Raw genomic sequence first — 26,626 nt, 5'->3', positions numbered from 1 at the left:
TGCCTTTCCTCACCACCCTCCCGTTGGTCACTTATCTAGGACTCTGTCCCAGAAGAACTATAGTTATAAATGATTAACAAGAAGGCAAATGAGAAATGAATTAAACAGAGAAACCACTTGCTTATACTTAAATCAAACACATTATCAGCCAACACATAAAACCAAAAAAAACCCCAAAACAAAACAAAACCACACACATCAAAATTCCCTCATAGTCTTGATGATATCCACTTCTGACAAGTTGTTTCTTAAGGGACTTCCCAGGAAAATATTACAAATAAGTCTTCTTTTAAAATGAAATAATAGGCCAGGCGCGGTGGCTCACGCCTGTAATCCCAGCACTTTGGGAGGCTGAGGTGGGCGGATCATGAGGTCACGAGATTGAGACCACCCTGGCTAACACAGTGAAACCCTGTCTCTACTAAAAATACAAAAAAAAAAAAAAAAAATTAGCCTGGCGTGGTGGTAGGTGCCTGTAGTCCCAGGTACTCGGGGGGCTAAGGCGGGAGAATGGTGTGAACCCAGGAGGCAAAGCTTGCAGTGAGCTGAGATCGCGCCACTGCACACCAGCCTGGGTGACAGAGCGAGACTTCATTCCCAAAAAAAAAAAAAAGAAAGAAAGAATAATTTTAAAAACCCACTCTGGAACCTACTAGATTTTTTTTTTTTTTTTTGAGACAGAGTTTTTTGCTCTTGTTGCCCAGGCTGGAGTGCAGTGGCACCATCTCGGCTCACTGCAACCTCTACCTCCCAGGTTCAAATAATTCTCCTGCCGCAGCCTCCCAAATAGCTGGGACTACAGGCATGTGCCACCACTCCCAGCTAATTTTTTCATGAAAATTTTGATGACTCCAGGAAATAGAGTTCCAGAAACCGGTAAGCCCCGGACAGGCTCCTGTGGGAACCCATCACTTTCTTGCATTTCGCTCCCTCTGGCCAGATGGGCTCCAATTGAACATCTTTGTTGCCTGCTTGAAAGTAGCTCTGAGAGTCAGACATGGGCTCCTGCCAGGACACCCAGCTAAGTCTCCCCTGCCACCATCACCATTGACAGCCATGTGCTAGAGGCACCAAGAACATCAAGAACACTCCAAAAGGAAGACAACGCTACCAAGTCCAGGGCCAAGAGAGTGAGACAAGGCAGACAGTGCTGCGATCATGTAAGCAGGACCCATCCTGCTGGGGAAGGGGTCGCTCTGGTTACCCAAGGGGGCCCCGGCCAGCAGTCCAGCTAATACCTAGCACATTCACTTTCGGAGCTGGCAAAGCCACGAGGTGCCTGCCTCGGCACAGGTAGCAGATGTTTCGCTAGGACTGGATGATCCATCAGGCGTGCTGCCTGGGCCCCTGGAGGGAGCCAGCCCGATCTATTACTCAGCAAACGTAAACAGTGCTTCCACTCAGCTCTGGCCTCCAGCGCTTGGTGTCTGTGTCCCACGGGAGAGCTCCAGTTTCCTGCTGCTGACAACACTATAAAACCACCGTAATAGGAATTAATTATGGAAAAGGCTAGTTTGAATTAGAGACATTTTGAAAATAAGTACCTTTTACTTCCAAACAAACATTTCCTTTTCTAGTAATTAACCGTTATTCTAAGTAGAGGTTCAAAGGATCTACTTCAAGGAGTGACTTGGTCATTAGCAACATTCATTCCTGTATAAATATACTACAGCCCTTTTCCCAAACATGCTTTCCTAGGTGGGCTAACCGTGCCTGCTGCCTGCTGCCTGCTGAGCTTTGTTTATCCCATAACGAGCTCAGCAAACCCTTTCTTCACAGAGGGCAGGGAACCATGGCTGCCTCGTGGGAATTCCCAGCAGGATGAAACACCCCGGACTGTGGGTTAAAGAGCGGAGGTCCCACTGTCCCACCCCACAGGCTTGGCCATCTGTTGGGTGTGGTCAGCAAATACAAAGATTGTTTTCATTAGTCTAGACCAGGGTTTCTCAAACTTGCCGTATTTGGGGCCGGATCATCCTTTGTGATGTGGACGGTCCTGTGCCCCGTAGGATGTTTAGCAGCACCCCTGCCTCTACCCACCAGGTGCCAGTAGCACCCTCCCCCGATGCCCCCAAAGGTGTGACAACAACAACAACAACGTCTCCAGACATTGCCGAATGTCCTCTGGCAGCAAAATCACGCCACGTGGTAAGTGTCCAGAGAACTTCTTTTAAACGATGGACGCTGGGGTCCTACAGGCATTTCCGAAAGTTCCCCAGGGTGACTCTAAGTGCACCGGAGCCACCGCAGCTCTGGACAAAGATGGGCCCATTCCACGTGAAGAAAAGGCTCTGTGACCTACCTAAAGTTCTGAACAGCAGTGGTTTAAAGACATAATCGACTCCAGAGCCCAGTATGATCCGCCCAAGTTTGATTAGCTGCCATTTCAGATAAGCTACATAACTCTTCTTAATCTTCAACAGCTCACTGAAATGTGACTTTAGGTTTGAGCTGACTTATGAATCTGTCCTCTTTTATTCTTGTCATCCTAGAATTAAACCATCCAACCTCACCCAAATGACAGCAAAACCCTTTCGCCACCTCCTTACTGGCACCATGCAGGAAGTGTTTCTAGAGTGCCTGCCAGGCCCAGGGGCTGAGGATATATATTCGGGCCAGGACAGCAGGGGTGGGAAATGGGAAGGGAGGAAGAGGGAGCCAAGAAGGTCTGAAGGAGGCAACAGGATGGAGGGGTGGACTCTGGGCTGAAAGAAGAGCCTGGGGGAACACAGAGCATTGTTTGGGAAATAAACAAATTGGTGGGTGGAGCTCTGAGGTCCCTGTGGGGATGGTGGGGATGGAGGCAGGAGAGGCAGGCAGAGACCCTGAAACCTACCACCCAGGCCCAACTTCATCTTAAAGGTCATGGAGAGCCACGGAGGATTTGAAGCAAGGGAGTGATAAAGAGCCACTCAGCTAGCGTCCAAGGACCAAAAACTCTGGGATTTAGGGAAAAGGCACAGATAAGATCAGGTACCACAGGAGAGGGCCAGTCCAGCAGGTTGGGGAATGCACAGGCCTAGGGCTTCAGGGAACTATCCTGGGTGCAGATACAGATCAGAGCTGCCCTGCTCAGGGTGCATGCTGGAGCTCTGCTGTCATGAGCTGTACTGTCCCCTCAAAGCTCCAGCGATGAAGCTATAACTCCCAGGACCTTAGAATGTGACTGTGTTTCAAGAGTGGGCTTTTTAGGAGGGTATTAAAGTCAAATGCAGCCATTAGGGTGGGCCCTGATCCAATTCGACTGGGGTCCCTATAAGACACACACAGAAGGAAGGATATATATTCGGGCCAGGACAGCAGGGGTGGGAAATGGGACACACACAGAGGGAAGACTGTGAGGACAGAGAAGACAGCCATGTATGAGCCAAGGAGAGAGGCCTCAGGAGAAACCAACCCTGCTGAACCTTGGTCTTGGACTTCCAGCCTCCAGAACTGTAAGGAAATACATCTCTGCAGTTGAAGCCGCCCGTCTGTGGTACTCTGCAGCCCTAGAAACTTACCCAGGGAGGTCAGCTGAAATCCCTGAGCAGTTGTATGGGGTCCGGCATCAGGCAAGCCTGACAGCCCCTGTAGTGGAGAGACCACATGGTGCTGGGCTGGGGCCTGTAGGAGGCAGGAGCACTGGGCACTGGGCAGAGAAGACGCTTTGCAGGAGCTCAGACATGTCGAGAGGGAGAGGGCTGTGGCCCCCAGGAAGGACATGGCCGTGTTTTGTGATGGGGGCTCGTTCAGGCGGTTTTCAAGAGGCATTGAGTAACGTGGGTGTGTCCTGGAGGTCCAGCACCTCAGGGGCTCGCTTGAGGGGCTGTGGACAGACCCTTTGGGTGGACACGAGCCCTTATCTTCTGGATCTCTCCCATCAAGTCCTAAAATCTCGTTCTTCTATCATTTCCTTACTTACAAAGTTCAGGAGACTCATTGTCTACTGGGGGAAACAATCAAGCTATGCCGAAGGCTGACTCTATGGCTTTGTAGGGGGGCCTTGCAGGGTCAGGACCCATGCCCTCCTCTAGGCCACGTCCTCTCTGCACTCTGCACATGTGCCTTCCCCGCCTTAGTCAGCTCCTCCCAGAAGAGGTCCTCTCTCAATCCTTTCCACTGCTCAAACCCAAGCCCTCCTTGGGGATGGCTCAGATGCCACAGCCCCCTGGGCTTCCCTGCCCACTGATGGAAGCGACTCCTCTGCACCCCCGCACCTTGTCCCATTCTTGGGCCAAGACACCTCACGGTGCACTGCAACTGCCTTCCTGGGATGTGCTCGGTTCACCCCCACACCCTCAGCTCCCATTCCCTGCCCCGCTCGTCCTGTGCCACATGCCAGGGATATTCAATTTCCCAACCGTCTCCAGCTACGTGAGGAGCTCCCTTCTCCAGGGCAGACACGATCTTCTACCCATCTGTGACACCAGCCCAGGGCAGATGTTCTGAGAGGAAGACAGGGACACCACGCAAGCAGCTGCAGCACTGCCTCTGAAGGGGAGGGCAGGGGAGGGATGGAGGGATTGTCCAGAACTGTCTTCAAGAAGAAGGGCATCACCCAAGTTCCCAGCTGCACATGCACCATAGCCAAGGGGTAGAGGTGACGCAAGTGTCCGCCGATGGGTGAACAAACAAACAGAATGTAGTGCAGGCACACAATAGCGTATTCCTCAGTCTAAGGCAGGAAGGAAACGCGCACACACGCTACCACATGGATGAGCCTTGAAGACATCACACGCTGAGGGACATGAGCCAGTCACAGAAGGACAAATGCTGTGTCACTCTATTTATATGAGGTACCCGGAGTAAGCAAATTCGAAGAGGCAGAAGGTAGCATCGGGTTGCCAGAGGAGGGGAATGGGGAGCTGGGGTTTCATGGGGACAGTTTCGGTTTGGGAAGATGGAATTGTTCTGGAGATGGATGATGGCGCTGGCTGCACAACAATGAGGATGTACCTAATGCCACAGAACTGTACACTGAAAAATGGCTAAAACAGTACATTTTATAATTTACATAGTTTTACCACAATTACAAATAAAGACAGTTTTTAAAAAGAGTAGGACAAAGACTATCCACTTACCGCAGACGCTAAAGTATACCCATTTGAGAACAGTAGAGGTCCTCTACACACACCAATCCGGGCGCCCCATTCGTAAAGCATCTTGTAAACACACGCAAAAGGCAGCTTTTCATCTAGTCTGGGAGGAAACACTCCACAGTGCAAATTCCGATGCTAAGTACATAACCCGTCCATAATACAATATGACCACTGGGGTGCTTGTGGTTGCTTTAAGCCAGCATTCTCTCCTTTGCACCTATTTTTAAAATGATTCTAAGAAATAAAGCATGACTGTCAGCTAGTTAAATTAAATTATATAAAGGACTGACCCTCCTCCCCACTTTATAAAAAAAAAAACAAAAAAAACCAACACCTGATAAACACTTAACTAGCATTCCTATGACTTAACATCCTCAACCACACATCTCTGTGACTCAGCTCTTTGGTTCTCTGTTCAGATAAGTAAAGCAACTGTCTTAACTTTGAGAGGGCGGCATTTTCAAATGGAAGACTGCTCCCTGGCTCCTTCACGCCACCGCACACTTGAGCTAACCAAACATCCCAAACAAAATTGCTCAGGGCTTTGTAAAGCTGTTCCCCGGGAAAAGCAGGCCCTCAAAAAGTGTGTTTTGCTTTTTACCAAAAGAAATCTAGAAAAAGATATGAAATACAGTGGAGGAGAGGCAGAGAAGTTCCTAAGAAATAAGGCAGACACACTGGGAAAGGCTTGGGGAGACCCTTGCCTAGCTCTGCAGTGGTGACAACACACTTTGTCCACAAGGGACTCTGCATTTTTATTTTCCAAGGGGACCTGCAAATTATGTAGCTGGCCCTGACTAGAAGAAATGTTTGGAAAGCAGGACACTGGCCCTGTGTGAATGAAGGGGTGAGAGTGACAATTGGCAACACTGTGTTGGTGACTGTCCAATGGCTCCTTCCAAGCTCCCTGGGTGATCTGGAGCTAATATCTAAGGCCATGTTTAATTATTCCTAGAAGAGAAGCCTCAGGAGGTGTGTTCCTGCTAATTCCACACTCAGCTCAAGTAGCCAGCAGGTGAGTTACATCCTGAGTTTCTCGGAGGGAAAAGAATACTTTTTTTAAAGCATTTAGTGGTTAAATCATCAATACTCAATTACCCTCAATTAATTGCCAGAAACATCTGCCTATAACCCCTTCCACCCCAGCCTGAAGAACAGCTGGAACCATATCCTGTCACACCGTTTGAAGGAGTCCCCAGCCCTGGGTAACCTCACTCCCTGCTCCAAAACCTCCTTTTCCTCACCCCAATCCATGCTGGGAATCAGATTTGCACCCAGGAAGCTGGAGTTGGACAGAGAGATGCTGGCCTCTGTGTTGACCGTTGCTTGACCAGGGATCACATGAGCAAAAGCATCAGGCGAAGCCAGTTTGAAGCGGGAACCGAGCTCACTTCTGGAGAACAGGATGAGAAGATATAGCTCCTGAGTGTCCTAAAAGACACTCCCACCCCACTTGGTGATCTCAGATCCCACCCGCCACCCCCTGCCCTGCATCTTTCCAAGAAATTCCTTTTACATTTTGTTAATGTAATTTAAATTTGTTTTAGTTACTTGTAGCCAAAAGAGACCCAAGAGAGGTCTGACAGGCTACAATACCATGCAGATGCCATGGGCAGGCGGGGCTGGCGGTGTCCTCTCCCAGCAATGGTTTATTTTAGAGGAATCCACTTCGTGCACTCAACAGCCCCTGCCCTTTCCTAGACAAATAGGCCCTTGTCAATCTCTAAGTCACTTGTGCGGAGGGAGATCTGCCCATCAACAGTGACCAAAAGAATAAAACAACTAAACCCCAGCCTGCAGAAGATTAAGGTTTTTACAATACTGAGGTCAAAGTCCATGGCCTCCCATAAAGTCTCAGCTGCAAGTGGAAAGGGCCTTTCTCCAGTTTTCAACTTGCCCCTACGTTTGCTCTCTGAATTCTGCTGCTATGAGCTCAAAGTCACCATCAACTCTTCTCTCAGATTCCACTCTCTCTGAGCCATATTTTCATGCAGCACACCCAAGCCAGGCTTTCAAACACATGAAGCTCATCTTCCACTAAAGGGCATAAACTCAGATTTCCGGCCCGAGAACTCCAGGAGGCAGTGAAGTGCCAGGCAGTGCCCCACTCTCCCGGCCTTGGCTAATCAGGTCTTGGCTACCCAGGAAGGTCCCCTCCTTTCTGATCCTGGCCTCTCTCTGAGCCCTGTGGCCTGGTGACCTGTTTTGTTTTCAGGTTGGAACTCGGCACATAAACAAACCCTGTGGAGGGTGCTTTTTGGTGGGGCTCCTCCCATCGCCCTGGATGCAGGCTTCCTGTCTGAAGGGCATATCTGGCTCTGAACGTCATTGGTTTCTGGGCGAAGGCGGCAGACACCTGGCAGCACCCAAGGAATAAATCGCCCTTCCAGGTGTGGCCTTCAGCTCCCCCCCTTCAAAGCGCTTCTCAGATGACTCATCCAGGTCATCCTCACCCCACCAAGGGGAGGAAGAAAGGCACCTGAGGCTTCCAGGGTGGTGGGTGTTTGTCAGGCACACGGGGGTGGGGCACGCTTCCCAGAGTTCTGCCTCTGTTCTCACAATGGCCCTCAAGGTCAGGCAGCACTGACCCCATTCTACCCTTGAGGAAACAGGTGCAGTAATGCTCCAGGAGACAGACCCATGACAAGTGGCAGTCAGGGCTTCAAGCCAGGCCTGCCACTCTTGCCTTTTTTTTTTTTTTCTTTTTTTGAGACAGAGTCTCGCTGTGTCCCCCAGGATGGAGTGCAATTGTGCCATCTCGGCTCACTACAACTTCCACCTCCCAGGTTCTAGCGATTCTCCTGCCTCAGCCTCCTGAGTAGCTGGGATTACAGGCATGTACCACCACACCCGGCTAATTTTTGTATTTTTAGTATAGACAGCGTTTCACCATGTTGGCCAGGCTGGTCTTGAACTCCTGACCTCAGATGATCCACCCACCTCGGCCTCCCAAAGTGCTGAGATTACAGGCATGAGCCACCACGCCCAGCCACTCTTGCCTTTTTCATGACGTCAAGTTCAGGTGAATTCAGACATTTATGGTGTTGCCCTCATAAAGTCAAAGACCCTCAGGAGGGGAAAGAGACAGACATCCTTCAAACCAGGGTCCAAGACAGAGAGTACAGAAATCTGCCCAGAGAGGTGTCCTGCAGAAGTCCACCCATGCAAAGCCACAGCAGAACTGTCCAGAAACCCAAACATACAGCAACCACCATTCTCAAGCACAACGGGAGGGTCACCTCTGAAAGGCCAGCGCCAGGGAGAAGTCACAAAGGGTGGGAGCCCCTACCAGCCCTTCCCAGCCCCTCTCCCATGGTAAGGGCCACTCTGGGGCAGAGCATATGGAGAACTGGATTCAAACCCTAATAGGCTGGTGGCTTTGGACAAGCCAATCTCCAGCTCAGCCTTCTCATCTAAACTGAAGGCTTGGACTAGACAATCATATTAAACATTGCCATGCCCAGGACAATCTTTTACCTAGACTAAGCAATTAGCAAAGGCAAAGCTGGCTGAATTTGAAGGCAAATTCTAGCCCTATGGTTTCACATATCTGGGTCTTTCAGCTGTGTGGAAATTTAATTAGCACCCTCCCTTGTTGAGTAGGAGGGCAAGAGAAAATGGCAGAACACTCCAAAGGCCCCGTGTTTTCTGTCGACAGCCCTGGGAACAGGCTCAGGCCCCCTTGTCTGGCCTCTGAGCTTCCAGTAGGACTTCCCACCATTCATCCCCAGGACCCCTGCGCAGGCCAGCATGTCTGCTTCCCAAACAGGCCCAGTTTCCTCCAGAACCTCTGGTCAGGCTGCCTTTCCCTGTCAAAAGCTCTCCTCCCTCCCCTCTGCCTACGGGTGGCTGCAGAGCCCCAAGTCTTCATAGTACGTGCAGTGTTTGGGCCCAGGCCCTCGTCTCACTCCACATGCCCTCCATGGAAGCCCTCCACTCCCAAGGCCTCACCTCAGCTGGCTAAGCGCATCTCCTTGGTATCTCCCGAGAGTGTCTGCCTCCCCGTCAGCCCTGGGATAACTCAGCATCTTCTACAGGACTCACCGGCTTTCTCCTGTGCACTCAGCACAGCCTCCCCTCCCCACCACACGAGATCTCACTGCAGCCAGAGAGGTCTTTTAAAAAATATGAATTCTGACTGCATCATATCCCTTATCCCACTTAATATTCTGATGGTTTTCCTTTGCTCTGAAATTAGAGGAAAAGTTCTTAGCACGGTTTATAAGCCATCGCCACCCCCCTTCCCATATCGATTGCTATCAATTCCAGGTGCTGCATGCCACAGGACCTTTGCAAATGCCATTTGCACTCTCTGGAAAACACACACATCTCTCCTCTTTTGCCTCTCTCTCTACCTCCTACTCAAACCTCAGCTCTCATCTCAGATGTCACTTTCTTACATACACCAGTCTGTCCAGGTCAGGGTTTTGTTGTTGTTGTTGTTCTTGTCTCTCAATTCCCTTTCTTTCTACACACTTAACTCAGTTTGTAATTAAAAGATTATTACTTGATCAGTTTGGGTGTGCCTTCCCCAGAAGTCTCTAAGCTCTATGGAAGCTGAGCTGTCTACTTTCACATATCATTGTATCCGCAACACATAGCACAATGCTCAGCTCAGAACAGGCACTCAAATCTGTGAAAAGGAGGAGAGAGGAAAGAAACTTTTTTTTCTTTCTTTTTTTTCTTTTTTTGAGACAGAGTCTTGCTCTGTCACCCAGGTTGGAGTGCAGTGGCACGATCTCGGCTCACTGCAAGCTCTGCCTCCCGAGTTCACACCATTCTCTTGCCTCAGCCTCCCGAGTAGCTGGGACTACAGGCGCCTGCCACCACACCCGGATAATTATTTGCATTTTTAGTAGAGACAGGGTTTCACTGTGTTAGCCAGGATGGTCTCCATCTCCTGACCTCGTGATCCGCCCACCTCGGCCTCCCAAAGTGCTGGGATTACACGCATGAGCCACCGCGCCTGGCCTCTTTTTTTTTTTTTTTTTTTTTTTGAGATAGATAGTCTCACTCTGTTGCCCAGACTGGAGTGCAATGGCACAATCTTGGCTCACTGCAACCTCCACCTCCTGGGTTCAAGTGATTCTCCTGCCTCAGCCTCCTGAGTAGCTGAATTACAGGCACCCACCACCATGCCCAGCTAATTTTTGTATATTTAGTAGAGGCGGGGTTTCACCATGTTGGTCAGGCTGGTCTCAAACTCCTGACCTCAGGTGATCCACCTCCCTCGGTCTCCCAAACTGCTGGGATTACAGGCATGAGCCACTGCGCCAGGCCAAAAAAAAATTTTTTCAAGTGGCCCAGGGTCACACTCATTAGTGTGATAAATGTTTAATAACTGGCTCTATGAAGAAAAAAAAAAAACCCTGATCTGTACTGTTTGCCAATTCCTATGGTGTAAATGCTCCCACCATGGTGAATTTCAAGCTGCCAGCATGACATTACTGAACGTGAAAAGACATGTGCAGCGGGTTCAGAGTCAGTAGAAGCCAAGCTGGTTCCCACACACCACCAGTTTGTGGCAACCTCAGGACAAAGATTCAGAAAGTCTACCATGTTTTTAAATGACACCAACTTTTGACTCAATCCTACCTTGGACTAAAGGCCAAAATAAAGGCAACCTGCAAAAAATGTTACTGACAGAGAGGGAGAGGGAGAGGGAGAGGGAGAGATCTGCAGATGGTTCAGAACAGGAGATGAAGAAGGAAAGGGAGACCTATGACCTGGGAAGACTGCTATCTCCCAAACAGGTGGAAAGGCTGCTTAACAGCTGGTTAGCCTCTAATCCTGACATTAATAAGGGCTACTGCCAAATTAAATGTTTAGGATGTTGTTACGAGCAAGTCAAAGTCTGCATGAAATGCTGGTTATATCCTCTGACCTTTCTAGCAATTTATCCTAATAGCTCAGAAAAGCAAAACAGGTATCTCCAACCCCAAAATAAAGAAGTTATAAGATCATAAAAATATTAGAAGAAAACATAGGATTTCCCCCCAGTCTTCCAGGAATCTTCCAAGCCTTAAATCTAACATAAGAAATCATAAAAAAGAAGATTAATTCATACAACTCTAACCAAACCATAAGTTTCTACGTAACAAAAATATCATTTACAAAATTTAAAAAACCCAACAGCAAACTCGAGGAAAATGGTTAGAAGTCATCTAGAAGGGTTAATTTACATCATACATCAAGTGTACCTATAAATACATAAGAAAATAATGCTTCTCACAGCATATACACACACATAAAGGCAAAGGAGATGAAGAGACAGTTCAAAGAACAGGAAATATAGATGGCTCTAAAACTTTCAAAAAGATGTTTAACTTCCCTCATAACAAGAGAAATGCAAATCACAACAACCACCAAATATAATTTTTTTGCACATCAGACTAGAAAATAGGTAAAGATTTGATAACCCCCTGGGTCAGGGAGGGTGTAGGGAACAGGACCACACACATTATTAGTATAATTGTACATATCTAAGATTTCTACAGAAAACACTCTGACAGTACCTATTAACATAAAAATGCGTCCTACTTTGACCCTCCCACTTCTAAAAATTTCTTACACATGTGCAAATGTCTGTGCATGCCAAGATTTTGTGATATATTGTGAATATAACAGCAAAGACTGGAGACAAACTCAATGCTTCCTCGGTAAGTGATTAGTTAAATAAATGGCAGTCCAGTCTGACAATGGAATACTACGCAGACATAAAGAAGGAGTATCTCTATGTACTGATGTATTCATCTCCAGCATAAGTGAAAAAACAGTGTTTAGGATACGCTAGCGTTTCTGAGACAAAATATGTAAATGAAAGTAGAACATTTCTGGAAGGGGATGTGAGAAACTGGTAACCATGGTTGCTTCTGAAGAGGGAAACTGGGGGCAGAGACAGAAAGAAATGTTACTTTTATGCTATGCTTTCTGTATTATGTACATGTATTACCTACTATAGTCAATTTTTAAAAATAGATATGCATGAAGATATCCACTGTTGTTGCATATACTAGACAAAAGCCACCACTGGGATGACCTCATGGTAGTCAGTTCAGTATTTTATTTTATTATTTTTTTTGAGACGGAGTCTCACTCTGTTGCCCAGGCTGGAGTGCAGTGGAGTGATCTCGGTTCACCGCAACCTCCGCCTCCCAGGTTCAAGCGATTCTCCTGCCTCAGCCTCCCGAGTAGCTGGGAATACAGACATGAACCACCATGCCCGGCTAATTTTTGTATTTTTAGTAGAGATGGGGTTTCACTATGTTGGCCAGGCTGGTCTGGAACTCCTGACCTCGTGATCCGCCTCTGCCTCCCAAAGTGCTGGTATTACAGGCGTGAGCCACTGTGCCCAGCCGTCAGTTCAGTATTAGGAAAAGAATTTAAGAACTTTTAATAAATCAGCAAAAATACCATGCGTTTAAAATGTTTCGGAAGAACTGGACAAATTCTTTTGATAAGGTGTCAAGAAAATAGTAGATTCCATTAAATGAACACTTTGATTAGAACTGTAAAAACAGGTCTGTGTGTAAGGCATTTCAAAAGTGAAGACTAGTTATCATATGATAACTAGGATCATGGAATCGTGGGCTATTTTTTAAAGTGTTACTGTTGCAATGATATCATTATTTCTAGTCTTAATTGAATTGTACTTAAAGTCACTTTAAATAACTTCTACTCTTTAGCCCTAGAAAAAGGATACAAATTACTTCCCAGGATATTTAAGTAACTTTCAGGATAAAGGTCAGAAATCTTTGCAAATTCACGAGAACAGAGGAAATGCTACCAGAAGACTGGAGGTGGACAAACATCCTACCCTTCAAATACAGGAAAAACGGGCCAAGTTCAGCTGGCATTGATTATTGGCAAAAATTCTAGAGATTACTCAAGAAAGTGCTGAGTATTAGAAACCAACAGATTCAGTCAGAACAATGCAGGATACACTGTGCAAATTATTATTATTTTTTGAGACAGGGTCTCACTCTGTCGCCCAGACTGGAGTGCAGCGGTGTGATCTCGCTCACTGCAACCTCTCACTCCCAGGCTCGAGTGACTCTCCTGCCTCAGCCTCCTTAGTAGCTGTGATTAGAGGCATGCGCCACCACACCCAGCTAATTTTTCTATTTTTAGTAGAGATGAGGGTTCACCATGTTGGCCAGGCTGGTCTCGAACTCCTAATCTCAAATGATCCACCCACCTAGGCCTCCCAAAGTGCTGGGATTACAGGCGTGAGCCACTGCACCCAGCCTGTGGAAATCATCAATAGCAATATTTGAAGTCCATGGAGCCTTTGTTTTTTTGTTTTGTTTTGTTTTAACTTTGTTGACTAAGATCTCAGAAGTATCTGAGAACTTGGGCTGCGCAGGGAATGCTGGTGTGGGAGAAGCAAGCCAACTGAGCTGAGCGGCAGACCTGTTTGTCCTTAGTTCCCCAAAACTTGCTGTCTATGTGACTTGGAAGGAATATGATTCTTTTCTGCAAGGCACTGACAATACCTTACAACAGAGCTGGGAGATAAAATGCAGAGCTTGTGAAAGTCATCAGAAAGTTGAACACAGATGGTCCCCGACTTAAAACGGTTCAACTTGACGATTTTTTGACTTGATAATGGTGTGAACACGATACACATTCAGTAGAAACTGTATCGATAAGGGCTGCTTTATTCACCAGAAGTGAAAAACACAATGGTTGTGTGAGTATCTGAAGTACACAACCATTCTCTTTTTCACTTTCAGTACGGTATTCCGTAAGTCACATGAGATATTCAACGCATTATAAAATAGACTTTGTGTGAGATGATTCTGCCCAACTGTGGACTAATGTGAGTGTTCTGAGCACATCTAAGGTAGGCTGGGCTAGGCCAGCATTTTCAATAGGTTAGGTGTATTAAATGTATTTTCCACTTTCAATATTTCCAACCAATGAGGGGTTTATCTGGACACAAGACACAACCCCATCCTAAGCAGAGGAGCATCTGTACCTGGTTCTTGTACAGAACACATGGCACACTCAAATGTGTGTTCACTGACTTAAAATCCATGATTATCACTTGCTATTAGTGTGGCTGGTGGCTCACACCTAAATCCTAACACTTTGGGAAGCTGAGGCAGAAGGACTGCTTGAGGCCAGGAGTTCAAGACCAGCCTGGGCAATACAGCAAGACCCCCATCTCTACAAAAAAAAATAAAATAAAAATGAGCCAGGTGTGGTGGTGCATGCGTGTAGTCCCAGCTACTCAGGAGGTTGAGGCAGAAAGATCACTTAAGCCTGGGAGGTGGAGGCTTCAGAGAGCTGTGATCGTACCACTGTACTCCAGCCTGGGCAACAGAGCCAGACACTGTCTCAAAAAAAAAAAAAAAAAAAAAAGACTAGAGACTGGCCTTGGGTTATTATTCTTAATCAAAGAAAACAATATATATGAAATGTTTTATAAACTATAAAGGGCTGCACAAAAGAAAGTGACATTAGTGTTGTCATTATTTTGAATGCATTGCAGATTCTGCAATACAAATTCTGGTACCGAGAACCAATACCAAGGCCAAGGCAAAAAATAAAAACAAAAAGATCCTAACAGGAGAGATCTAGAAACTCAAAATTATGAAGAGGAAACCTAAGTCATGGTCATGCTACATGAGCCTAAAACTGAAAAAATCCTGACTTCATCCACCACTCCCAGGAAAACAACGTTGGGGGGTTGGTGATCACGGTCTGGAAGCAGAAGTATGTCATGTCTAGTTTAAGCCTAATGCATCAACTCTAGATTGCAGTAGGGGAAGGACAGTATCCATCAATCCCCTCTTTGGGTTAGAACACACAGGGCCTGGCTGGGTTGCATTCTGGGTACCATGCATAAGAGACACACATGCCAACCAGAGCGATAAGTATGGCAAATTTTTGCACGTATGGAATAGCTTAAGTACTGTAGACTTTTCAGCCAGGAAAGAAGCTATTGAAAACACATCTTATTTAAGAAATAATTAAAAAAAAATTATTCTGAGGAGCAAGTGGCACAAACAGGCATGAGTTAACCCGAGTTTTATTTTCCAAAAAGTGTGGCTTCCTGCAAGGAAGAGCAACTACAGGATGGGCTAGCTGCCTTGTTAACAAAGCACTCCCTTCCCATCAATGGAAGTGTTCAAACTAGGATGGATAACTTCATGTCAGAGATATCATGCAGAAGGCGAGAGAGGCTGGTCAGCCCTAAGATCCCTTTTAACTACAATAGGGATTCTAACTGGCTTGACAGTTTCACGTGTGTAGGTAGGTGCTAGATACCAGCAGCCACATGAGAAAGAGGTCCAGAACTGTGCCTGGTGGCTCTTCTGTCTTCCTCTCCCTATCTGGCACCTAGGGACAGAATAGTGCATATTTTGCAGGGCACACACACACTAAAGGATACATGCTAAATACAGGATACATGCTGAAGACAGCATGAGGCTTATTTGCAAGGGAAAGATCATGGAACAGAGCAGGAAAGAGGCACAAAAGGCAGCTTCTCAAACCCTGAGCTTTTATCCGCTGAGAGAAGGCAAAGGCTCCTTCCATTTCTGCTTCTACTTGGGATGTGGGCTGACAAGCACCTGACCCCTAGAACTCCTGCACTCATCATAGTGTACATCCCACATTTGTGCATCTGATACAGTATTCAACGTACACAGCAGCACAGGAAAAGTCTGCCTTCCAACATGCCAAAATGTGCTTGAAAAGCTCTTTGAAGCATTTGTTATGTGCTTGAAACACACAGAACACTGGGAAGGCAGTCCTTTATTTAGATCTTTTATTGTCTGTGAAAATCAATATGTCCTTTCTAGGCTTTACCGTATAAGAAAATGTGTGTCTAATTATTGTTCCCAGGTTTCCCCTCTCAGTCTGGCCCAGTAACTGCAACGTGTCATCAAGCATCACCCAAAACATGCCACACACATGAGTGCTGTCTGTGACCCTCTCAAGTGCTAATTTAGAAAAACTGCCCAGCTCTCCAATATGCCTCCATAGTCTGCTTTTAAGAACTATTTTTGTTCTCTCCTCCCACCATGCATGGCTGAGTGTGAATAGCTGTTTCCTGAGTCCTCACTGCCAAGGTAATGGCACTCTATCCCACCTCGTCACTTTCAAGTTCACCTCTACTTTGACCCCAGGACACAGCGCTCTTCACACATACTCACTTTGATCCATTATTCTCCCTCTGCTCTAGAAAGGTACTTAAAATACTTAACAATGTTGCCAAATCCTCAGTCTGTCAGACATACACAGTGATTTAAATAGTCATTGTTCTTAATTTTTCTGTGCTGCTAAACCAAAAAAGAAATATTGCCCTCCGTGAAGGAAAAACAGTCACAGAAACACCTTTACAAAGCAGGGGTAGGAGGTGGGTGGGATCAAGGTGAACCCAGCTAGAAGGACCTTCCCCATTACCGTGCAGGGCAGCAGGGGCAGCTCAGTCAGACAGTTCCCACAGGACAGAGCATTTCTGGCCAGGTTGGCGCAAGATTAAAACAATGATTATGATGATGTAAGAGTTTCATCTTCCACATCCATGAGCTACAACTGTTAACGAATGCACACCGGGGGGGAGGAGGTAACATACACATTGACTATTTAAAACTGTCCAATTTCATACATTTCGAGAAAGCCTTTAAAACTCTGCCAGAACTGCCCAGAATGGGTAGGGGGTAGGGTGGGGGAGAGTCTATATTTACTTTAAAATGTGAATTAATTAGTTTAGACACAGGGAGCAAAACTACAAATGTCTTGATATCTCCTATATGTTAAGAATAAAATTATAGCTGTCTAGGGGCATTGAGTGTCCACCATTGCCCACTCTGTGTTTAGGCCTTCACACTTGTCTCACAACTCCCTTCTGCTACATTTCACACCATGCAATACCTCTGCAAGGGCGCTTTAGCTACAGGACTCAGAGGACAAGGTGCATGTTTCAGCTAAAGCACACCCCCATTCTCAGTGCCTCAGCCCAAAGCAGCTGCTGTGTAAGAGCGGTGACGGCCGGGGAACACCCAAATGACATATTCTCCGCGTCCTTCCTATACTGTAGTGATGTTTACTGAAGTGCTGAGAAAACACTGGAGGAGACACTGGGGTAGCAAACTCTAAAGTCAGATATCTTTGGGGAGGACTAAGCATGGGCTGCGGGTTGGGGATGTGCAGGAGTCTTTGCTTCCCTGACTCTCCAGTTCTTTAGTGGGCTTTACCTGTGTCAAAATCAAGTGCGAGATGGGAGACTCAGGGACAACTAGCCGGGCAGAACAGGGCTGTGGTCCCGACTCCCCCAGGAGACCTTGAACCACGCCAGTCCGACTCCTCCAGAGCGGGCTGGTGACAGGTCAGCTGCCTCGCCCCGAGGGTGGGGGAAGGGCGCGCTTTCCATCCGCGTACTGGGACAGGAGTTTGGGTGCAAACTAGTAAAGGCAATGGTGCTCCCTTTACACCCAAGTAAAGGCATGTGGTTTGGAGGACGGAAGGAGATTAAGCCAGTGCAGAATGCCCGTACACACACTCTAGCACCACCACTTTGGGGACTTCGGGTCTCCTGCTGGCTCGGGCTTGGACCTCGGTCTGCAGGGAGAGGGTTGGAGGGACTGGGCGGCCGCGGCCCTTACCTTGCTGACCACGTTCTGGACGAGGCCGGCGCGGATGCCGTAGTCCCACGCGTGGCAGTCACAGTTGGAGGCGTTGTCCCCCTTGTCCGGAGGGGATGGCAGGGGTGGTGTGTCGCCTCCGTCCGCGCCGCTGCTGTTGCTCCGGTTGCCCGCAGCCTCCCAGGGGGCAGTGGAGAAGGGGGTGGTGGGGAGGCTGGTCCAGTTGCCCATGTCCCCGCCCCGGCCTGTGGTGGTGACCCCTGCCAGCTCGGTGCCTTTGCCGGCCCCGCGGCACCAGAAGTTGGGCTGGTCCAGGAGGAAAGAGTCCGAGAACTGGCTGAAGCCGATGAACAGCGCCGGGATCCAGGTGAGCAGCACGAGGGTCTTCTGGTAGCCCCCGCCCAGGCCCCCGAGGAAGGGCAGCACCGACCCGTCATAGTCCAGCAACAAGAGGCTCGGGGCCGCAGCCGCCGAGCAGCAGCTCGGGTGCGGGCCGCCTCCAGGATGCAGTGGGGGCAGCGGCTGGATCTCCGCGCCGCCGCCCGGGCCCGCGCGTCCCCCGAGGGGCGCCGAGGCCGCCGCGTCCCCGGGCGGCAGGGAGCCGTTCTCCTCGGCCGGGGCCGGCTGCCGCCCGGGCCCGCCGCCCGCCGCCTCGCGCCGCCGGTCTATGGCCATGGCCCGGGCCCGCGGCTCCCGCAGAGGCGCATAGAGCGCGGCGGAGGCTCCGCGGGCGCCCCGGGCACAACGCGCCGGGCCAGGCGCCTGCAGCCGCTGCCGCCGAGGAGGGCCCGCGGCTCCAGAGAGAGCGCTCGGCGGCTCCGGGTGCGTCAGGCCGCCCCCATGTCACCCGCCGGACCCCGCGCCCCGGGCGCTGCGGCCCCGCTCGGGCGCCGGGCAGAGGCGGGCAGAGGCCAGCCGGGCCCTCAGCCGCCGCGGCTCATCGGTTCCTCGGCCCGGGCGCCGGCCGCCGAGCCCGCCGCTCTCCGCTGCTCCGCGCCGGACGCGGCAGGAGGAGGAGCCGGCGCCGCGCCCGGCCCGCGCCCTTGCCGGCGGTTCAGGGCCCTGCGGGCGGCGGTGCGGGCGGCAGTGCGGGCAACGGCTGCTGCTCCCGGGGTGGCCGCGCTGTATTTCTCCGACTTCGGGCGCCTCCAGGAAGCCGCGAGCTCGGGACCCAGCCTGCCGAGCCGGCCGCGCTCTCCAGCTCCTGGAGCCGGCCCCACTCCTCCTCTTCCTCCTCCTTCTCCTCCTCCTCCTCCTCCCTGCCCCCGGCCCGCCCCCTCTCCCCCCGCCGAGGTGGAGGTAACCGCGGCACCTGCTGCGCTCGACTCCTGCTCGCGAGCGCCCCCTCCAGCCCGGACGCGCGGCCGCCGCCGCCCGGGATCCACGGGAGGGGGGCGGGGGAAACGGGACACCCCGGGCCCGCCTGGCTGGAGGATCCCCGGCCCGTGCCCGTTTCGCGCCGGGCGGGGCGGGGGAGGAGGAGACGCGCGTAGCAGGGGTCGCCAGCCGACGACGGGGCCCGGCAAAGTCGGCGTGCGCTGAGAACGTGTGGGCCGGGTCTTCTCTGAGGCTGGGCTCCCGCAGCCGCCCGGGCCCCCCACCCACTCCGCGCGCTCCAGGTCTCCGTGACCTCTGTCTCTTCAGAGGGGCCCGGCGGTCCCGCTGCCTGCGTCCCGCTCCCAGTCCCAAGCCCGAGGGTCTTCAGCCTTCGGGAACAACCCTCTGCGCTTTTTCCAGGAGCGAATAAGGTTGATTTTTGTGTCCGTGGAGCAGGGTCAAGGAGGCGCCTTTGCCAATTTCAGGTCGCCAGTCCCCCGCAGTGTCTGGCCACCTGCGACCCGCCGCACCCACTCCCAAATCGCCATTTCTTCCCCCACTCCTAAGTGAATGCGATGTAAGCACGATGCTGGGATATATCTCCAACACAAGTTATAATACACACAGTATAAACGTGATGGCCTTCCCCACCCCCTCCCTAAGATCTTGTATTCACGTTTGGAACGCCGTGTGCACAGGCGCACACATCTATACTCTCACACAAGAAGACAAACCTCTCCCTCCTCTCCTGCTCCAGCGCCAACCTTGCCCAGCCAGCGCTGTATAAATAACACCAGCCCTGCGGCAAACGGCTACATTAGCATATTTCCTCCTGCACCCAGCGCACGCACCAATGAGAATTATCCGGCACCTTTCACCCCAGCGTCCCCACATTTTGGAGACATTTCATATTCTGAGAAGTTTATTAATGGAAGTCTTAAATGGAGCAATCCATTTCTAGTCTTATTTGGGGCAAAAAAAAAAAAAAAAAAAAATGTTTAGCTTTCCAAAAGGATATCTTCTAAGCTCCATATACTGAGTGTATTCTTTTGCATTTTCACTCTGCTCAGCTAACCGCTGCATAATTTAGTGGAATACATTTTTAACCTGCAGTTCAGTGTTAAGGGCAACATGTGTTTACTGCATAAAATGCTGGCACATACGTACGAAAGAACTATATCTGAAGGCTGCCGGGGGGGCGGGTCTTGGGGGACAGGGGAGGTTGTGGACCTTCCTGCGTGGCCGAGAAGGGGAGATTAGATAACAATGGGCGGAAGGGGCCCTAAGGGCTGCAAAAAGACACCAAACCTCTAAGAAATGGGTCTGGAAACCACATATATAAAGAACTGGGGGCGGGGAGGGGGGGACACGATAGTGCACGTTGTGTACGTGGTAGTTTTTCAACTTCACATTATTTATTAGCTTAACTTCTCTTTTCCTTCCTTCTCCTCCCCTCGTTTGAAGAGCTAATACGTGCAAAGTTCTGACCTCCATGCCTGGAACAGAGTAAGTGCGCAATGAATGTTAGCCATGTATTATTACCAGTGCTCCTCTTGCCATTACATACAATCCACATTTCTTTTTGAACTGAAATATAACTTTACGGATTTTATCTATTTTCCTTTCAGCGGCTGATTTTCCAGAAGAGGTCCACTTTGTGTCTGGCTCTGCCTCCTTTCCCCCACAGTCACAAGGACCCATTTGTTTTCTTGTAACTGATCACAAAAGGAGCATTGCCATTGACCTTAATGGCCCTTCCAATCAGAATAACTATCATAGCCAGCGTTTCAGAGTTGGCTTTCAAATTCACACTCTCACTCAGTCCTCATATTCAGCGCCGCAAGAAGTGGGCTTTCAAAGAGAAACAGCAAGGATCAGGTGACTGACTACCAGATCGAAGAGTTGGTCCCCAGCTGAGCCAAACATCTGGTTTTGAACCCAGATTTCCTGACTGGACATTACAGTATTTCTCCATTTCATCATACAGGGGCAACTATAGGGAAGAGTTTACAAGGATGTTTGTTAATGTGCATTTTTATGTGGCAGAAGCCCTGGCCCTAGGAAAAGAGTTTCATTGTGAAGATGTTATTAGTCTTTGCTCCCAAAAGGTGGTAAAAATCCTCAAATGGTACATTCTTAGAATTTAGGGACACACTGGAAAATGGTATCCTCTGAAACTGAAGCTAAAAGGAGGCAACATAAAATGTTTGAAATTAACTAGCTGCAGCACTGACCCAGGCATTGTAATTAAGCTGTTGATTAGATTAGAGGTTTCCCTAAATCCCTCCTGGATTGATATTTCCACCAAATCTAGTCAAGAAGATTAAAATGTAACTACTTTAAAATAAAGTGGCCTTCAATTTATTAAAACATACCACAGGTGATCTCATAACGTGAGCGAAAGGAGTAAAGAGGAAGAATTTGACACTCTGACAGCCTCGGGGGTGAGGTTTGAGATCCATGGACCAGGATAGGAAAGCCAGACACCTGTTAAAAAATTACTGTTTTTAATTTTCTGCATGATCTTTATCATCAGCTGCTATTTTTCTTGTTTGCTTAGTTATTTACTACCTCTGTATTTATTTACATTCTGCGTCTAGAATGTAAGCACCTTCGGGGATAGGTGCCTTGTGTTCAGCTGTATGCCTGGTGGCTAAAGCAGTGCCTGGTACATGCAAGGCACTCAATACATCTTTGTCAAATAAATGAGTGTATCAAGTTATTAATCACTTGACGATACTGTCTATTCAAATCGTCAAACTCTTTACTTTGTTTCTTAAATCATCAAGCAACCTTTTTGTATTTGTTCATCTCTCGAAGATGGTGCTCAGATCAGCCAACATGAGACTTGAAATAAATTTGGCAATTATATGTCTTGTTGTAAGGCATTGTGGTTGCTGGATTAGCTCCCAATATGATCTTCTCTTGGGCAGTATTGACTTGCAGATGGTGGCTTATAGGCCAAATGCAGCTCACAGACCATAGGCAATGTTTTCAGGAAAATCATTGCTAACATTTCAAAATTGGGAGATTGAATACTTAGAAAAAAATGTGTTTTGGGCTTCTCTGAACATAGCAGAAGCCATTGTCCTTTTGATGCCCCGTGTTTGCAGGACCGTGCTTTCCTGGACTGCAGTAAATGAGCAGGCACTCTCCAGCTTGCCCTCATCCCTGCCTGACACACGCCCCTCATGCATGTCATTTGGCCCCCAAAAGTAGACCCTAAATTTATGTGAGTATCCCGAACCCAGTGATCTTCATAAAGAAGCTGAGTCATTCCCTTTTCCTTTGAAAGTATGTTAAAGAATCTACCAGTTTATAGTTTCCTAAAAATTGAGAAAATAAAGAAAGGAAATGAAAGTCATAACCTAATCACCGATACATTTGAACAGTTTTATTTCCTTGGAGATAACAGAAGAAAAAAATTTTTAGCTTACCTCTAAAATTGATGGAAACCTAATTTTAAATCCTCTATAATTCTGTAAAAGTTAATTCTAAGGAATTCAAGTCAGGGTTAATTAACTTTAAATGTACGCTACAAGTCATACCAAATGGATTTCACATTGGTTTCTCTGATTATTCGTGGTCTTTATACTTGAATTATAGATAGATATATCACACTTTAGAATATCCTGTGTCATTTTTTTTTTTAACTGCAGCTTGATTTCTTCCTTTCAAATAACTATTTGAAAAGTTGGTTACCTTGATTTTGGGAGGGTGGGAGAAAGTGATTGAAATTATTTCCAACTCTAGTTGTGTATACTTGAATATTATTTACATCATCCTTTGCCTTTTGGAATGTCAAGTCTGACTCTTTAACAAGAAATTTGACATTTACAAAACCTATCATAAATGAAAATGAAAAAGCTACTTTGGTTATGTGACAGAAGTAATAAAAATGTCACATAGTCTATCCTAAGGAAAGCTACAGGTAGTATCTTGAGAAAAACTACCTCCTCATCTAGTACAAGCCAAATTCATCAGAAGGCCAAGTGAAAACAGAAAAAGTGAAGATAAGACTTCTGTGCACAAAGCTACTGCGTTGTAAATGTGATGGCTAGGGCCCAGTTACTTTCAAAGTTTGGTCAAAATGTAATTTTGAACTCTTTTATTTAGTTAAAAAAATTAGTGAAGCAAATTGATCTAAAATTTGGTGTTGGCTTTTGTTTGATGAAAATCATAGATGTCATCTTTGTCTTACTGTACTTAAGAATGTTCTTTGAGCCAGGCGCAGTGGCTCATGCCTGTAATCCCAGCACTTTGGGAGGCCAAGGGGATCACGAGGTCAGGAGATCAAGACCATCCTGGCCAACATGGTGAAACTCCATCTCTACTAAAAATACAAAAATTAGCTGGGCATGGTGGTGCGCACCTATAGTCCCAGCTACTCGGGAAGCTGAGGCAGGAGAATCGCTTGAACCGGGAGGCAGAGGTTGCAGTGAGCCGAGATCACACCACAGCGCTCCAGCCTGGTGACTGAGCAAGACTCCATCTCAAAAGAGAAAAAAAAAGAATGTTCTTTGTCACACACACACACGCACGCACGCACGCACGCACGCACACAGGAAAATAACACAATGCCAAGACTTATAAGTGAATATTACATGTTTTGTTCCAGCGTGGAAACAGCCTCTTCTGTTTGATGAGAATCATCCCAAAGTTGGCATATGAAGCTTGAGTTTCAAGTATGGATGCTGAGTTCTTGACAGTGGGTGAGCAAACTGCAGATGATCATCGTTAGAAGGGCTTGTGGAAAGAACAACTGAGTAACCAGAGCTTAGAGGAAAGGAGTTTCACTTTTCAAAAGAGATAAACTAATGTTCTTTAAACAACCCTTTTGTCCTAATGTTTTTCCTACTAATTCTAAATGGAGATGAAGAAAAAATCACAGATGGATGTAACCGAATCTAAAGTTATTAAATGGATTTTTTTTTCTATGACTGGAAGCTAGTGGGTGACAAGAGGAATGAATATTCCTGAAGGAGGTAAATTATTAGACCCAGAGTATACTTTCTGAGGCAAGCTGTTTTGACCAAGACATTGGTTTATTTAACTTCTTTCTTTAATAAATCTGGCTTGAATTTATTACCATTAGATAGTCATAAATGACTTTTCATATTTAAAAAATTGGCTGTGTATGCATATTATTTTCAGTCCAAATTCTAGGCCATCTAAGAGGGCTTTGAATTAAAATTTATCATTCCCATAGCAAAATATATGTAAATATATGGATAAAGTCACTAAAACATTCTAAGTTAACAGTATTTTTAAGGTTTTGAAATTTGAACTTTGAGGAAAGCACTTTTTCTATTTATAAGGTGATTTAACACCCTAGTATCAACAAGCACACCTGGCACCCAGATCTTGGTATCTAATACCATTCTCCAATATAAGGAACCAGGACCCCTTGAAGATAAATGGTTGATTCTAGGACAGGGCAGGAAATCTACAAGGTGATCCTGGGGCATTTTGTGTAGTGCCGGGAAGTAAGGAAGAGCTGAACACCTCCACACCCCTCTACCCACACAACTATGGGGTATGTGAAAGGGACACAGGAGCCAAATGAAAGAGCTCCCAAAGTCCAAAGCTGGAACCATTTGAGCAAAAAATAAAGTGCTATTGAATAATAAATAACCCAAATTATAAAATCTATACTATGTGTCTATATGTGAAAAATAAATGATTGGATAAATGAGGAAGAAGAGATAGATCTCCCATGCAGAAAATTTCAAATAATTTATGTGGATACTCAGCCCTCAAGCAGGAGTGTAAGTCCTCTCTTCTTAAGTGGGGGCTGCACGTATTGATTTCCTTCCAAAGAGTGTGGAAACGGGGAAAAATAAGGTTACAGTGGAAAAACTCTGACAGTGAAAAGCACTGCGTCAACCAGGTGATCAAAGTTAGCATCAACAGCGATGAATCATGCTGATGCTGTGTACCCCTGATATGATACAGTGAGAATGGCACTTTACCTCTCCCATAACCCCCATAACCTGGTCTAACCATGAGGAAAACATCAAACAAATTCCTACTGAGGGAGGGTCTGCAAAATACCTGAGCAGTACTCAAACTGTCTGGGTGATCAAAAACAAGGAAAAACTGAGAACGTGTCATGTCCAAATGGAGCCTACAGGAGACAGGATGACAAAACGTAATGGGATATGCTGGATAGGATCTTGGAACAGGAAAAGATGTTAAGGAAAAACTAAGGAAATTGCACTAAACAGTGGACCTTGATTAATAATAATGTATCAATACTGATTCATCAATTGTGACAATGTATCAGACTAATGTAAGATGTTAAGAAGGCAAACTGAGAGTGAGGTATGAGGGAACTCTCTATACTATCTTTGTAATATTTTTTATAAGTCTAAAACTGTTCTAAAATTAAAAGTTTACTTTTGTAAAAAAAAAAATGACATCTCGAACATTAATATTTCATTTCAAGTTCTAAATCAGTGATATGGTTTGGATATGTTTCCCCATCAAATCTCACATCAAATTGTAATCCCCATTGTTGGAGGTGGGGCCTGGTGGGAAGTGACTTAAGTCATGGGTGCAGTTTCTCAGTAATGGTTTAGCACCATCCTCTTGATGCTGTCCTCAAGATAGTGAGTTCTCTGGGGCCAGGCGTGGTGGCTCATGCCTGTAATCCTAGCACTTTGGGAGGCCAAGGCAGGCGGATCACGAGGTAAGGAGATTGAGACCATCCTGGCTAACATGGTGAAACCCCGTCTCTACTAAAAATAGAAAATATTAGCCAGGAGCGGTGGCGGGCGCCCGTAGTCCCAGCTACTCAGGAGGCTGAGGCAGGAGAATGGCGTGAACCTGGGAGGTGGAGCTTGCAGTGAGCCAAGATTGTGCCACTGCACTCTGGCCTGGGCGAGAGAACAAGACTCTGCCTCAAAAAAAAAAAAAAAAAAAAAAAGATAGTGAGTTCTCTTTTGGAATCTGTTTAAAAGTGTGTAGCAACCCCTCCATCCAAAATGTGTTTTGGGCTTCTCTGAACATAGCAGAAGCCGAACCCCTACCCCCACTCTTGCTCCTGCTCTGGCCATGTGAAGTGTCTGCTCCCTCTTTGCCTTCCACCATGATTGTAAGTTTCCTGAGGCCTCCCCAGAAGCTGAGCAGATGCCCATCCTGCCGCTTGCACAGCCTCTGGAATTGTGAGCCAATTAAACCTCTTTTCTTTATAATTTACCCAGTCTCAGGTATTTCTTTATAGCAATGCGAGAATGAACTAATACAATCAGTAATTTCTCTCTGTATAGATTTTTATCTCTATGATGACTTTTTTTTTGTTTTTGTTTTTGTTTTAGACGGAGTTTTGCTCTTGTTGCCCAGGCTGGAATGCAGTGCCATGATCTCAGCTCACCTCAACCTCTGCCTCCCAGGTTCAAGTGCTTCTCCTGCCTCAGCCTCTTGAGTATCTGAGATTACAGGGATGCACCACCATGCCGGGCTAATTTTGTATTTTTAGTAGAGACAGGATTTCTCCATGTTGGTCAGGCTGGTCTCGAACTCCTGACCTCCAGTGATCCGTCCACCTTGGCCTCCCAAATTGCTGGGATTATAGGTGTGAGCCACTGCACTCAGATATGATGACATTTTTAATCAAGAAAAGGTTTGATG

General features: G+C 47.4%; 1 protein-coding gene and 1 long non-coding RNA gene across 13 annotated transcripts in view; one reads left to right on the top strand and one right to left on the bottom strand.

Annotated features, from left to right (window-relative positions):
- The window catches only part of SLC22A23 (solute carrier family 22 member 23), a 188,897-nt gene extending 170,006 nt beyond the window's left edge, over positions 1-18,891 (bottom strand). For 2 of the 12 annotated variants that reach the window (XM_055264616.2, XM_055264617.2), the window contains exon 1: positions 17,699-18,881. In XM_055264616.2, coding sequence (XP_055120591.1) covers positions 17,699-18,352 — 654 coding nt within the window. In that variant the 5' untranslated portion in view covers positions 18,353-18,881. Of the gene's footprint in view, positions 1-17,698 lie in introns of all 12 variants that reach the window. The other 10 variants (XM_063632993.1, XM_055264624.2, XM_055264615.2 and 7 more) reach the window with 9 other exon arrangements.
- LOC129473761 (uncharacterized) lies at positions 2,079-6,508 on the top strand. Its single transcript, XR_008654359.2, has 3 exons — positions 2,079-2,148; positions 6,037-6,096; positions 6,197-6,508. It is a non-coding gene; the product is annotated as an uncharacterized lncRNA (long non-coding RNA).
- Positions 18,892-26,626: the final 7,735 nt, after the last annotated feature.

Source organism: Symphalangus syndactylus, chromosome 23, assembly GCF_028878055.3.
Source record: "Symphalangus syndactylus isolate Jambi chromosome 23, NHGRI_mSymSyn1-v2.1_pri, whole genome shotgun sequence".
In the NCBI taxonomy this organism is placed as follows: Eukaryota; Metazoa; Chordata; class Mammalia; order Primates; family Hylobatidae; genus Symphalangus; species Symphalangus syndactylus.
The sequence above is the reverse complement of the archived record's forward strand: the minus strand, read 5'-3'. Positions and strand labels throughout refer to the sequence as shown.